Raw genomic sequence first — 14,421 nt, 5'->3', positions numbered from 1 at the left:
AGTGCCACAGGAGACGGAAGGACAGCACTGGGCACGGTGGGTTGACTTGGGAAATGAAGGCAAATCACATCCAAAAAAGATCCTTGGGTCTAGGCTGTTAGCCTTAAGTCTCTAGGAGCCACTTGAGGGGAGATGGGAAAGGCAGTGTTGGAGGGACTGTCATGCATCTTCCCTCCTCAGTTCTGGCTTCACAGAAGTAGCTCTGGCCTGGACAGCCTTCTGGGGTCTTCACACAAGGGTGAGGAAGGAAAGCAGCTGTGAAACTCTGGCAGGGACAGCACAGTCAGAACCGTTCTCCCACCCTGGAACAGTGTGCTTGACCCCGAGTCTTCAGGACCACTGCTTGTGGCTCCCAGATTGCTGCTCTGGAGGGTGAGGAGACAGGCACCAGAGACAGCAAGGAGAGATGAGCTGGGCCCGGCTGAGTTTCCATGTGGGGAGGGGGCTGCAAGGCCTGGGTCCTCCCCCAGTACTCTTATTCACATGCTCTTCCGTACCCCTCAAAGAGCTGGGCAAGGATATGGAGTTCGAGTTGCAGCTACTTCAGGGCCTTTCTGGCGTGAGGCTGGGACAGTGTGAGGCTGTAACTCAGCCTCTTCTCCACCTCCCCGAACAAGTCCCTTCTGTGCTGCTGACAGTGTCCCTCCAGGGCCTGGGCATGAGCGGCTGGGTGAAGGGGCGCCTGGGAGTCTAGTGCCTCCCCCAGCTCTGTCCTTTTCCTTTCCCATTCGGTCTTTTTTGAGAGAGCACGTCGAGGATAACGTCTTCAACTCCTCCAGACTTGGGCCATGCAGTGAGGACCTTGGCTACCTGAGCCAGCAGACAGAACAGGAGCCCAAGGGTCTGCGCATGGTGTTTATTAGTGATGGCAGTGAGGTGGGGCGGGGTCTTGTGGAGCATGCTCTGTAGGTCACACACTAGAGCCTTAAGACAAGGGTAGCCAGGCTGACAGGGCCTCTGGGGGCTGTCCACTGGGTCCTATCTCCCCCTCTAATCCTAACTTAACGAGCAGCAGCTATGGATCAGGGAAGAAAGTCTGAGGCCCATATCCCATGGGCGTGGGAGGCATGAAGGCCAAGAACAGAAAAGATAGGATGCAAGAGCGAAACAATGAGTGGGGCAAGGAGGTGCCCGGAGCAAGCCGTCCATATATTCTCTGCTACACTCGCCCTCCCTCCCCCAGGCCCCAGTCCACCATGTTCCTAGCCCCTGGTCCCTTCAGATGCTAAGATGCTTCCTGGCAGGTGGGCAGAGCCCTTTCCTGCTGGAGCTTCAGCTGGCCCTGGCCCAGCAGCCCGTGCTCCAGCTTTGGTGTGGATGCCTCACCCCAGCTGATGCCAGGAGTGCCACCCTGCTGGGCTTCGACTGTCTCATGTCTCACGTGTGGCAGTGAGGTGAGTAGAGGCCCTCGGACCCCAAAGCACGACCCCCGAGTCCCTCAGGTTAGGACAGGCTGTACCTGCTCAGGGACCTTGTTTCTCCTTCATGCCATGCTGCCCATGCCCCACCCTCTTGTCTCTTTGGGTGGCATTCCTTCCCTGAGTCTGGTGGGAAGGCCCCTGCTGAGGGGGTCCTGGCCTGAGGGCACTGCCCAGTGGGGCAGTTTCTTGTGCGGGAGGAGAGGAAAGGTGCCAGGGTGCAGCACACACAGCTATTTCCTGGAATGGGAGCCTGGGGGGGGGGGTCACTGTGCCCAGGAGGTGAGGGGGCCCCCTGCTCTTCTCCCAGAACCTCGGGACTACAGGCAGGCCTGGAGCTGGGGCTGGGCAGGGGGGTTCGGGGGCTGAGCCTAGTGCCAGCCTCATGCCAGTCTAACTCCGACCTGCCTGGAGCAGGGGCCCCAGCCAGCCTGTGCCTGTGCCTGCCGGGGCAGGGTGGCAGGAGGCTGTGTCAGTAGCTATCCTTGGGCCAGGGCCGGTTGCGTTGCCAGTTCCGCTCATTGTGGTTGTGCTCCGAGTCCTGGGCCAGGAGGCGGTCTTGGGGGTCGTGCCCATTGGCACTAGGCAGCCCCGAGGTGTGCTGGCGGTGAGGCTGGTACAGGTCGTGATAGGCATCCGCATAGTCCTCCTCCAGGTGGCGGGAGCTGCGCTGTGAAGAGCCCGTCCAGGCTTGGCGGGAGCTCTCGCTGGCCTCATCTGAGGGCATCAGGCTGTCCCGCTCCAGGGGCGAGTGCTCCTCGCCACGCTCCCCTAGCAGCTGCTGGTTCTGGGGGCAAGATGGCAGCTCTAAGTGAGGCCATGTGGACCTCGCCTCAGTCTCCCTCCCCACTCTGGCAGCGTGAGGATTCCTGCCCTCAACTCTCAGTCCCTGGGTACAGGAAATGATGCAGAAGGAGAAGCACCCCGGAGCATTCTTCTACTTCAGACAAGGAAAACTGGAACTTTTGACACCAGCCAAATCCAGGCTCTGCCTTCAGGACAGACGAGGAGGAGTTTGGAGAGTGTTTCTTTGGAATCCTAGGAAAAGTGGCCCCTGATTACCTGTCTCATTGCTTGCTTCCCTCATCAGGGAGTGCTTTCACCCACATACCCTTGCTCTGCTCTCTGATCCTTTGGCCTTCAAACTGGAGGTCAGGAATGATCCGCTGGGTGGGGAGGGGGCATTGCTTTGGTTAGCTCAGCCTGAGCATCAGTGCCCTTGGAAATGGTTACCTGAAGTCCGGGGATGGCACTGGGAGGGCCCAGAAGCCCAGGGCCGGGGGCTGGGTGGTGGGTTGCCCTCCAGTAAACCTCCAGGTACTCAGCCAGGTGCTCACAGGCGTCTTCCAGCTGGTTTTCATCCAGAATCACATCAAATGACTCCTGGAAGGGGAAGGGGGAATGTTCCGTCTCTATCAGCCCACCCAGCCCTGGAAAAGCAAGAGTGGGCACAGGAGTGGTGCCCCAGCCACTTACGGGTGGGCACTGGACCAGCTTATCGTATGCCATCATCTGCACAGTCAGGTGCTTCATCTGCGACTTCCCCCGGGAGCGGATGAGACGCTGGAGCACCTGAAGGGCAAGGGCAGAGCTGGGCCCAGGAAGCACTGGGCATGTCCCCGACTCATGGCATGAGGAGCCGGTGAGGAGGACTCAGCGGTGTTAAGCAGCAGCAGGAAAAGGGGACTGAGGAGCCCCTGGGCAGGGACCAAGCAGAGTTGTACCGCATTCTAAGAGGGCAGCCCTGTAGGCCTCCTCCATCGCCACAGCTGTCTTACCTTCGGTGAGGACACTTTGACAAAGACGATGATGGGGGCCAGTGAGGTCTTGGCCAGCTGTGCCGGGTGGTTGATGGTGTCGGCGTCCAACACTACTAGCTGCAGGGATTTGGCCAGCTCGAATATGCGCTCAATCTCACTCTGTACTTCAGCTATGAAGGGAGGGAGGGGTGGGGGGAGCCGCAGTGCTCACCGGTGGCTCCACCCCCATCTGACTCCAACAGGGCTTTGGGGTCTCCCAAATGATGGATGGGAAGGAATGGTGGAGGGAGAGGATGTTCATCAAGGCCTGGGCAGGTAGAGGCATGGGGAATTGAGACTGGGGTGGGTTCTTGCCAATCCTGGGGAAGGTGGAGAAGGGGTTGGGCAGGAATGCAAGTTGTCAGGAAAGAGAAAGATATGAGGAAGGTTTTCCCTAATGCATGAGTGGGCAGAGAAGCAGGACTGGGGACTTCTCACCAATGCTGGAGCGGGCAGAGGAGCGCTCGATGATGGTCCTCTTGCCAGGGTTGTTGAGCACGGATCGCTTTGCCAGTGAGAGGTCTGCAGTGACTCGGGTGATGGAGATCCTGGGGTGGGCAGGGAAAAGCACAGGGAGAAGCACACCACCTTTAAATTTCAAGCCTAGGGCCCTCCCTACCCAGGTCCCACCAACTTTCACTTTAGAGGACACCTGGCTACAGCATCTGGAAGGAGGCAAGGACTTCTCCCTGGTTCTCATGCCTCCCCAGGCCAGAGTAGCTTACCTGCCATCAAACCTATGTTTGAGGAAGTCGAAGAGCGCCTTCTGCATCATGTCTGTGACCTGGGTTGGGGGCGTGGGTGAGGGGAAAGGCGTGGAATTGACTGGGAGCCTTCTTGGAGATGGGCAGCCTCCCCAGGTATGGCCATGGAGTTCACCCTCTCCACACACAGACCCTGATGGATGGGCAGTGGGGAACACCCCCTCCCACTGTTTCTGTGGCAAGTTTGGTAGAGGCAACTCTGGGGTCAGGGACCTCTCACCTCATAACCTTTCAGAGAGGGTCCCACCAGCACCACAGGCCGCATGGAGGGTACCACATCATATGGAGGAATATGTTCCGCCTGCAGAATTGACCTGAGGTCAGGCAAAGTCATGGCCATGTGGCCTGCCCTTCGCCTGAGTTGGGTGGGACAGATGCAGACGTCTGGGCCCCCTCCCCTCTGTGTTTTCTTGCCCCTTCAACAATGACTGCCCAGAAACCTGTCCCCACAGCCAGACGCCATGAGCCCCCCAAGCCCCAGTCCCTTCCTTGACTCACCTGCTTTTGCTTCTGCTTGGCTTTTTGGAAAAGGAAATAAAAGATTAAAGTTGGTGAAGGGGGAAAGACCCCGAGGGCACGGTGTTCCCGTCCCCAGGGGAAACCCTGGGCTTCTCCCAGCTCCAACCCCTTCCCACACTGTTCACTGGGAGAATCTCCCTTCCCCCTGTGTCTGAGTGGCCCACCTACCCAAGACAGGTGGGTGGAGGGGAGGCTACCTAGAGATGGAGGAGGGGAGCGTCGGCTGCCAATGTCACTCAGGCTGGATGGGTTCCCAGATCTCCTGAGAGCAGAGAGGGAGGTCAATGAGAGTCTTTGTGTGTCTGCTCTACACAGTACTCAATAGCTGTATACACTTATGTTTCTGCTAGTGAGAGAAGTGCATGTGACCTGAGCCTTTGTGTGTGAGCTTCAATACGTGTGCATTTGTACCTGTGCATTGTGAATGTACACGTTAGGTCCGAGTGTGCACCCTGCATATTGCGGGGGGCGGGGTGTCCATGCCTGTGTGGTGATGTGGACCGTGGGTAAAGAGCACACGTCAGGAGGCATTTACTGAGTCTCAGCCCTGCTCTCACCTGGCCTTCTGCTCCTGCTTGAGCCGGATGCTCTCGAGGCGCTGGGGGCTGGGGATGAAGGCGATGTCTCCGCCCTCTTTCACTAGCCGCCCGATCCACCAGTCATTGCTGTATTTCTAGGGGTGGGGTGGGGCGGAAGGGGTGGTGAGAGGAGGCGGTCCAGGCCTCAGCGCTGGCTCTTCAGTGAAAAGGGAGGCGTGGGAGAGCTGGTCTGAGCCAGGCAGCGCAAGGGGAGGGGGTCAGGAGAAGGTGCCAGAGGGGAGGGCAGCCATGTCTGAGACCCCCAAGATTTCCGTGAGGCCTCACACTGGTCACTGGGAGCCTCAGAGGCAACTAAGCTAACTGCTCACTTGTACAGATGGGAGCTGAGTCCCAGGTCTCAGGAGGACAGAGACCCTGAGGACTAGGTCTCGGGTATGAGGGGTGTGTATATGTACAGGGGTGTGTTAAGGATGAGTTTCAGAGTTTCAGGACTTGTTTATTAAAGAGGACTGAAGCAAGAGGCCTGGGAACTTGGGTAAGAGCAGAGAAACCAGGTGGCTTCTGTCCGGAGGGGGTCAGTTACCTCTTTAATGTGCAGAAAGTCTTTGGCCTCAAAGTTGACTCCAGAGCCCTGGACTGGACACTCCTCATCCAGTACGCCACAGTAGCTGACATTGGTCCTTACAGCAAACGCCACAGGTTTGTGCTGGGGAACGTAACCATTGGCGCAAATGAGGAGAACCTCAGAGCACCCCTTCCAGGTTCAGGGCCCAACCGTCCACCCAACCACACACACTCATTCGCACATCCTGCCCGTTGACCCCTCGAGACTTAGGACCTGGCACCAGTTTCCACCCAGCCTGGCCCACTGTGCCCCCAGCCGGCAAGAGGATACCTTGGCCCTTTCCAGCTGCTGCTGAGCCTGGCTCTCCACTTCACGCCGGGCACTCTCCCGATCCTCCTCCAGGGAGACGTCTGAGTCCAGAGATGGGCGGCTGGTATAGGAGTCGGCTGAACCCTGGTATGGGGAGAGGCTGTGACCTGTGGGCTCAGGAGTGCTGGGCACTAGAGAGGCACCTCTGAACCCCACGAACCTCAGCCTCTCCAGTTCCATGGGGGTGGCTGGCCCTGTCAGTCCCTCCTGTTTCCCCAGGAAAGGCACCAGTGCTTGTGGGGCTGCAGGAAAGCCAGTCCAACCCATATGTGCTGAGATCTGGGCTCTTCCTCCCAAACCTATTAATACTGCAGCCGTGAATAGAGCCTTCATTTCCCTCCTTCCTCCCTTTTCTCCCCTTGACCATGTCCTGTGAGGCAGAGGGAAGTGAGATGTACTGAAGATGACATACTGGGGATGATCTGGAATCTTTGGAATCCAGAAGACTCAACCCTCTTGTTCACATCAGCCTGCAAAGCAGCCTGGAAACTATTTCCTTAAAATGCCTGGCAGGAGTATAGCCAGCCAGGAACAGTCAAGAGACACTGGTTGGCATGCTGCTGGTCCTGAGTGTCAGGATATAGCTGCCTAGCCCCTTAGATCCCCTCTCTCATCCAGGGTGAAGGGGAGGACACCAGGCTCCCAACTCCTGGCAGTTACTCCCTTCCTGCTCTCTCTCACTTTCTTTCCTCTCACCCCTGCTGGGACAACTGGCCAGGTGTGGGCAGCACAGACTGAGGAGGCAACATAAAGCTACCTCCTTGAGCCCAGGTGAGCCCTGGCCACGCCTACCAGCTGGCCTACATCTCTCTGCCCCTTGCCCAGGGGGATATCAGCCCTGGAGGAAGGCGGTGCTGGTGCTGGGCAACCCAGCCTGGAGCAACCCTGGGGATGGAGAGAGGGGCTCTCTGGTAACCTGAGCCAGGAGGGTGTGAGTCCTGCTCAGAGGTCGGGCCTCTGGGCAATGAGGGGCCTTGGGAGGGTGGCAGAGCTCACCTTCAAGGCCATGAGGGTGATGAACAAGGGAAGCTGGACCTCAGGGCAGAAGAGAAGAAGTCAGAATGTCTGGGTTTCCCCCTCAGTCTAGGGAGAAGGGAGTCTTTGGTTTCCTGCTTCAGTTTCCCCTCTTTATGAGCAGAAGCCTGAAGTGATACATGCATCAGTTCTGAGGTCCAGGGGGCAGAGATCAGGCAGGAGCCTAGATAAAGGGACCGTGTAGGAATGTACACGTGTGTGCGTGTGTAGTAGAATGTTCTCAGGCTGAGGAACACTCCTTCAGACCCACTGTGCATGACCACCACAGAAGGCAGCGGAGGCCTGATTCTGAGTGGGGAAGACAAACTTACACAGCTTGCCCAGCCCACCGTGGGCAAGAGGGCTGGTCAGCCTGCGGGCAGCCCAGGTCCTAGTGTGGAAGCTAACGACAATGTCCGTGCTAGACCCAAGGCATGAAAACAGCACGAGGAGGGAAGGGCCTCCATTTTACAGAGCACGTTCCCATCTCCCTTGAGAACTAAATAAGGCCGGCTTGGCAGCAAGATAAAGAGCAGCTGAGCCCCGGGAAGAATCTTAGCTCTATCAGCTGAGTAGGGGATCTCATCCCAGGGGCCTGGGGCGCAGGAGATGCCTCTGTGGGAAACAGCTGTCTGAAGTCAACAGGGGCCAGCAGGCGAGGGGGCAGGTCAGGCAGGATGACCACTCGCATTGGTAAGTGCATGCCAGATGCTTCCTAGATGGGAGAGGAGTCTGACCCTTCCTCTGTTCTCCAGGCTCTCAGCCTGAGTCATTGTTGTTTTCCTGCCTGGGGCACCTGGGTTACCTGACCTCTTAGCCTAAGATGGGAACGACAGGGTCTCTTCCTAATGTTCCGTGAGTCACACTCAGAATGCAATTCCTCTCCATCTTTCCCAGGTCCTCAGAGCTCACCCATGACTCAGGGAGGCCAGGGCTGCCCCACCGAGCAGACCCTGGGGTCTTGCCTCCCCCACCCCCTGTTATGGCAGAACAGCCAGAGGCTCAGTGCTTTGGAGCTGCCAGGAGTTGGCACTGTGCCCTGGTGGTGCCCCCCTCGCCTGGTGAGTGTGTGGGCAGGCTGCAGCTCTACTCTTGCCTGGCACGGGGGAAGGAGAGGAGGGAGATGAGCCGTTGGATTTATTTAGAGCCTGATTTCCCTCCTACTGCTTCAGAGGGGGCCTCAGGGAGAGCAAGGAGCCAGGCAAGAGAAAGGAAAGTGGGGGAGGGTAATCCAGGAACCAGAGAGGGGTGGGGAGCCAGCAATGGGTTAGCAGGCTGCCCCAAACACCATCCCTGTGTCAGGCTTTACCTTGTAACAGTCCAAGCCTTCTCAACCAGGGATGGGAAGAACCTTCTAGGGCCCTCCAGCCCCACAGAGGGAGGTTCATTCTCCAGCTCACCTTGGCACCCTGGGCCGTGGCCAGCTGTCCCTTCAACTGTCAGGAAGAGGTGTTCACCAGAGCCTTGAAAATCATCTGCTCTAGCTGCAATGTAATTAGCCTCAGAGGCCCAGTGGGGAATTGGGCCCAGCAGGGGCCCAGTCCCCGAAAAGGACGGATAGATAGGTGCCTTTCCTGAGCCCCAGAACTCATCTATCCTGGACCTGGCAGCAGGAGATGGGAGAAGACGCCAACACTCCCCTTTGACCCTGGCACACTCTACCCTCCTTATCAGATCAGAGACCCCTCTCAAGCCATCCAGCTGCTTTCATAAGGAGGACTTCTTGTCGGATGCTGGAGAGAAGGGACTGAGACAGTGCTGCTCATCCTTGCCGCATCTTTCCAGGCACTCTCCCTGCTCTCTTGAGCTCCGGGAATCACTGCCTAATGAGCTGATTTGTCTCAGTGGGTCAGGAGATAAAAGCAAAGAGGAGAATTAAATATTTATCAGTTGCCTGGTTCTCTGAGCAAAGAGCTTCCTCTCCATCCCCAGGCCCTGGGCTCCTCTGGCTTCATCTCCTGGCCTCCCTGCTGAGCAGGTGCTCAGGAGGGGCCCCTGCTTGGGGATGCCTCAGCAGGAGGAGTGGGATGGCTGGGGCACAGTCAGCCAGCCCACCCATGTGCTGGACACCCAGTTTCCAGCCTGGGAGAGAAGCTGGGCTGAGGGGTGAGGAGGTAAGGCAGTGCCCGGGGATGGCCAGCTGAAGGCGATAATGGAGGTCCTCAAGTTTCATGATCCTTCTGTCTGAAGGGGCTGGTATGGGGTTCTCTGCTCTCCTCCAGGCTCCCTAATCTGTCCTTTACTAAGGCACAGGAGGGCTGGCTTGGCCCCCTCTGTAAGGGCCTCGCATCCTGTGTCTGCTGTGTTCAGACCCCAGAAACCCTCCCTGGGGAACTCCAGACCTTGCCCGAGGGCCTCTCTAATGCCTCCGGGCCCTCAGTCTCCAGCCCCGCCTCCCTCTACCCGTCTGTCCTGGTCTGTGGAGCCACCTGCTCTGAGCCTCCCCCAACCCGAGCCCCTCTCGGCACACACCGGATGCGCCCTGCTCTAGGACGGGGCCACCGGGAAGCCTCCGGCGTGAACATCCATCGCTCCACTTTGCTGGAGCGCCACCGCCCCCCACCCCCCACGCCATGCCCTGCCCCGCCACAGAGGCGTTCCTCAAAGTCCTGAACTGGGGGAAGGGTCCGAGGGACAGGAGTGTCACCCCAGCTTCCCCACCCCCACCCTCCCCGTAGGCACTCACCGCCTCCGAGTCCTCAAACCCGGGCACGTAGGAGTCGTCATACATGGGGGAGTCCGGGTGGGGGGGAAGCGAGCGGCGCCGGGGGCGGGAGCGGCCCGGAGGCAGGGGCGATGACAGCGGGCCGCGCCCGGGAGATGCCACCGAGCCCCGCAGCCCTGCGGGCGGCGGCGGAGAGCGAGAGCGCGAAGGAGGGAGCGAGCCGCGAAGACCAGCTGCTCCGAGCTCAAATCACCGCTCCCCCTACCCCACCCCCCCAAAACCCTGCCGGTCCCACCCCGAGCGCGGCTGAGGAAATCTGGCGCCGGCTCCTACAATAGCGCCCGCCCACCTGACCCCCCTCCCCGGGAGCGGGCGAGGGGGCGGCGGCGGGGGGCGCCGGCCGCCGGGGGAGCCCGAGGCCCGGCCGCCGGAGGGTGGCCGACGCCAGCGGGGGAGAAGGTGGGTCCCCGAGCACCTACGGGGCAGAGGGGCGGCGGGGAGGAAGGGGAGGAGAGACTGCGGGCGGGGCGGATCCCGGCGTGGAGGAGGCGGGCCGAGGAGGGACGCGGAGACCGAGACGCTCGGCAACCCAGGAAATGCTCCGCCGGGAAACAAAGGGCTGGCGCGGGGGAGGGGCGGGGCGGGGCCGGCCGCGGAGCCGGGACCCCGCGAGCGAGGAGCGGGCGCAGGTTAAGGGGAGGCGGGAGAGAGGGAGAGGCAGCGCAGGGGCAGAGGCCGAGAGAGGAAGAGGGGGGGCCGGGTAGCGGGAGACCGGAGGCAGGGGAGGCGGGGCGGGGGCGGGCGGCAGGTGAGAGGGCGGCGTGTCTGCGCCCCGGCGGCCCGGGAGACTCCAAGAACAAACCCTGCAGGGGTCCTGGGGAGGAGTGGCTTTAACGACCCCCGGCCAAATGCCGAAAAGTAGCTCCCGTCCCCCGCCTCCCCAACCCCCCCCACGCCAGGCGCTCGGCCCCGTTAGTGCTGCGACTCGCTCGCAGCAAAGGGCCTCGGTGGTTGCCCAACCCGGGCGGATTGGGGCCCGGCCACCTTACTACACCTGTTGCGCGGGCAGATTTCATCCTAGTCTGGCCAGGATGGGGGTTCCCTTCCTCATTTCCTTGCCAAGGACTGTGCCAGGCATTGCCAAGGCATCGTGGGAATTGGCGTAGGGAGGGGCTGCTTTAGGCGAACCTAAAGGGAGGGGGAAAGAAGCCAGAGAGTGGAGGTAGGGGGGTGGTTGTGGCTGGGACTGAAGGAGGGAGCCTGGCCACGCCGGGGTTGGTGGGGGGAGCAATTTCCTCAGGCACTAGTCCAAGGCCAGATACCCTCCTTAGCAAAAGGATGAGGGTGGTCCGGGTGGCCAGTGTGTGGGTTGGAAGCACATGTACCACTCTTCCAGTCAGTCTCCTTCAAAGGGGCACTAAGGTTTGAGGTTAGAGACCCGAGCAGCATCCCTTGTCTTGAGGAAACTTCCTCAAAGATCCACCCATTTGAACTCCAGAGCAAAATTATTCCTTTGAATTTTGATTCCCTCCCTACCCTTTCCTCCCCTCTCTGCCTCCTCCCAGAGATTGAGGCGGCTGGCGGGGATGGGGGATGTGAGATAGAGGGGTGCTCTTGGACAGCTTCTGGGTCTCAGTCCTTCTCCCCTCCCAGAGTCTCACACCCAGGAGGGTGAATCTGATATTTGCTCATCCCTTTTCTTCCTGGGCTACAGGGGAGTTGGAAAACCAAAACTCTGACAGGGTTGGGTGAGATCTGTGGTAGGAAGCACTGTGCCTGGCAGAGAGAGGAAGACCACCCAAACCAACTGGCTTCCCACTTAGGTCACTTGTTTGTGTTCCTTAACAAGAAAAAGAGAAGGGGGTCTCATTTTAAGACTGTCTTGGTCTGCCTTCAGTCTCTCACCCCTCTGTGAATGGTGCAGTCCAGCCCTGCCCAGCATCTACCTCCCGCAGGGATTTGGCGTGCAACTTTCTTGGAGCCCCTATGGCCCACTATTGGGGGAGGCAGTGTACTTTCACAGTTGCCTCTCCCGAGGCTAGCACCATTTGGGGCTTGGTTATATGTTGGATTCTTCTGTATCGGAAGTTCCCAGACACTGTCTTCTCGCTTTGTGCCCTCCCCCAGTTCCTCAGTATTTCTCATAGCCTCCTTTATTCTCTGTCTCTTCTGTCCTTCCAGAGGGACAGAAAAGGGGCATTAAACGTGACACAATAAGCCCTTAAGGTGCTCTCTCCTGGGAGATGATTCTAACGAAGGCGACAGCTACCGGGGCATCTGCCTCTCTCTCCATCCCTGAATTTACTCTCCTGGCCCCTTCTTTTGGGACTCTAGGTAACAGTGGATCTGCTATCAACCTCACTCCTGTCTTACACACCTTGTCTTCATCCCCATCTGGGACAGTGGTGTCTTAAGTCTGCTTATGAAGCATGAATTGCCATGCCAACCACCCCCAGGAGATGTATTCAAGTTCCTCATACCTGGGCCATCTCCTGGGTCCTGCAGAAGCTTCAGAGCTTCTCCCTGGTTCCCTTCTCTCCGAGTTGCTACTCACTGCCCTCTTCCATTTCTCATCTCACCCACAACTGCCTGCTCTAGTTCTCATGCCAGCCTAGTGCTTCCTGTCCTATATCAAGACATGTGCCTGTCACTACCCATGTGGTCCCTAATCCATTTTCTTTTCCCTGGCTAAGCATAAGGAGAGTGAGCTGAAGGTTAGGGTGGGAGGAGGATTCGTGGACAGGATTCCTCCTGCCTTCCTCTTTCTAGGAGAGCATCATTAGACTGGCAGCTGGCAGATACCCAAGGCATGGAAGCAGGACGTGGGATCGGGGCTGGGGGGAAGCCTGAATAACCGGGTTTGGGAGTTGGAATTCTTGGGAATCTCCAAAATACATTCTAGCTTCTCCTATAAGTGCACCAGGAAACTGGGTGGATCCCAGTCGCGGAGTGTTGAAGGGGGGAAACTGAGGCAGAAGCTAGGACCTCTAGGAAGTCCTCCCCAGCAGTATTTAAGATCTGGAGAAAGCCAAAGCCTCTAGCATTCTAGCTGCTGGGCTGCTCCCAGGGAATGCAGGGAGGAGCACCAGGGGAGCTTCGCAGAGTCCTCCCCTCAGTCCTCACATCTAGACCCCTTTTTGGCCCCCACACGGTTCCCCGCCCCCATTCCAGTCCCAGTGCTTAGAGGGTGCCAGCACTGGCGCTCCCTCCTTTCCTACCTGCCACCTCTACCCTTAGCCTCACCTACTCCGCCTCCCTCCCCATCACTGCAGTCTTCCCCCAAATGGCAGCCCTCTCCCTAGCTCGGAGTGGGCTCTCCTCCCACCCACTGGAGAGGGGGCCCTCGCGTTTACCTCATTCAGCAGGAAGGTTGCACTGGAGTCAGAAAAAGACATAGACCGGGCTGGCGGCCTCTCTCCTTCCTCCGGGGCAGGGGCTCCGAGGCGGGAGCAGGAGCGGGCAGCTGCTCTGCACACTGGCTCCCACCTGCACGCCTGGCCTCGCCCCACGCCCGGCTCCCACGGCGCTCCCTTCCCTCTCTCCGGGCTCCCTCCTCCCTTCCCTTCTCCCTCCCTCCCTCCCTCTCTCTCTCTCTTCCTTTCTCGCCGCCTCTGTCACTCTCTCCCTCCCTTTTCGCTTTTCAGCCCAGCTTTCTCCATTTCCGTCTCTTCCCCCGTCTACGATCCCTGTTTATCTGGGGGCCTGCCACTGTCCTTCCATCCACATATCTCGCCTTTCTTCCCTGACCGCCCCCCCACACACCACCTTCTCTTCCTTAACCGTCTCCCCAGAAAAGGTGGGGGCTCCGGAGCTCCCACTGCCGCAGGCAGAAGGGCAGGAGTAGCCGAAGGGCTGCCCGGACTCCGGAGCTTTAGGCGGAAGGCTCCGCTCCCTTCCGACACCTGCTCGGTGCGCCCGGAAAGAAAGGCGCCGCGGTCCGAGACGACTTCGACCTGTCCTCAGCAGAGGGAGAGATCGGAAAGGAAGAATGCTTGTGTACGGCTCGGTAGCCCCAGCGTCCAGCGCTCCCTCTGGGTTCCGGGGAAGCTCCGTCCATCCACCCGTCCCAGGCCCAGACCCGGTGGCTCCTTTGGGATCCAACTGGAGACACCCCAGCGGGGATGCGCCCGGCACCCGGGGCGTCTCTACTGTCACTCTTCTCTCCCGGGTTCCGGGAGCCGCGGGACTCAGCTCGCACAGGCGGAGAGCGAGGCGAGGCGGCTCCTCCCGGCCAGCTGCAGCGCCCCCTGGGCTTGCTCGCCCCGCGGTCGCGGTCGCACACGCCCTCCAGGTGGTGGCACCCGGGGTCCGCCTGTCGGCCGGCAGGGCTCTGGCCCTGCCAGCAGGAGGCGCTGCCCTGGCTAGACCAGAGGCAGCGCGTTTCGGAGCCAGACCCTCGCCCGCCAGAAGCCTAACAGGGCCCCCCCTCATCCGCTCTTTTTTCCAGGAACTGCGATCCCACCTCCAGACCCCTTTGGGATCTGCACTCTATCCCCTCCCCCAAGGGGCTTCTTTGAGGTCTTTGGCCCTTCTGGGTCCCTACGTTGCTCCTACCTCCATCCTGCTCTCCGGGGGCGCTCCTGCTGAGCCCGGCGGCGTCCTGGCCCGGCCTGGGTAGCAGGGAGTACGGAGTCGTGGGACCAGTCCTCGGGTCAATACCGGCTCCCTCCCGCTTAGGCGGGCACGTCAAATAGGACAAGCCCAAGTTCTGGCGGGGGAAGGGGGGAGCAGGGGAAAGGGGGAGCAGGGGTGTAGCCCCAGCCAGCTCT

The 14,421-nt window shown here is 59.7% G+C and overlaps 1 protein-coding gene across 4 annotated transcripts; it reads right to left on the bottom strand.

The window, feature by feature from the left end:
• Positions 1-841: 841 nt before the first annotated feature.
• Positions 842-13,184, bottom strand: LOC120858174 (voltage-dependent L-type calcium channel subunit beta-3). Of its 4 annotated transcripts, none has more exons than XM_040234072.1 (13): positions 13,006-13,184; positions 5,935-6,057; positions 5,623-5,745; positions 5,058-5,173; positions 4,698-4,762; positions 4,480-4,499; positions 4,202-4,282; positions 3,943-4,001; positions 3,656-3,765; positions 3,197-3,348; positions 2,895-2,990; positions 2,652-2,801; positions 979-2,205 (listed from the first exon to the last, which is right to left on the bottom strand). In XM_040234072.1, the coding sequence occupies exons 1-13, from the start codon at positions 13,045-13,047 to the stop codon at positions 1,891-1,893; spliced, it is 1,452 nt and encodes a 483-aa protein (XP_040090006.1). In that variant the 5' UTR covers positions 13,048-13,184; the 3' UTR covers positions 979-1,890. The 4 variants fall into 4 exon arrangements, with proteins under 4 accessions (XP_040090004.1, XP_040090006.1, XP_040090005.1 ...); XM_040234071.1 differs by lacking the exon at positions 13,006-13,184 and adding an exon at positions 9,674-9,909; XM_040234073.1 differs by lacking the exon at positions 13,006-13,184 and adding an exon at positions 6,970-9,643.
• Between the last annotated feature and the right edge of the window lie 1,237 nt (positions 13,185-14,421).

Source organism: Oryx dammah, unplaced genomic scaffold (assembly GCF_014754425.2).
Source record: "Oryx dammah isolate SB20612 unplaced genomic scaffold, SCBI_Odam_1.1 HiC_scaffold_29, whole genome shotgun sequence".
Taxonomy (NCBI): domain Eukaryota; kingdom Metazoa; phylum Chordata; class Mammalia; order Artiodactyla; family Bovidae; genus Oryx; species Oryx dammah.
This window is presented reverse-complemented; position numbering and strand designations above follow the sequence as displayed.

What these genes read in the sequence shown, in the direction of transcription:
- LOC120858174 (XM_040234070.1), bottom strand. Translation starts at nt 6,306, where the DNA reads ATGAAGGCTCTATTCACGGCTGCAGTATTAATAGGTTTGGGAGGAAGA. An exon ending in CCAAGCAGAAGCAAAAGCAG is followed by an intron (nt 4,283 to 4,479) that starts GTGAGTCAAGGA and finishes TCAATTCTGCAG; the next exon opens with GCGGAACATATTCCTCCATA. An exon ending in AAACATAGGTTTGATGGCAG is followed by an intron (nt 3,766 to 3,942) that starts GTAAGCTACTCT and finishes TGCCCACCCCAG; the next exon opens with GATCTCCATCACCCGAGTCA.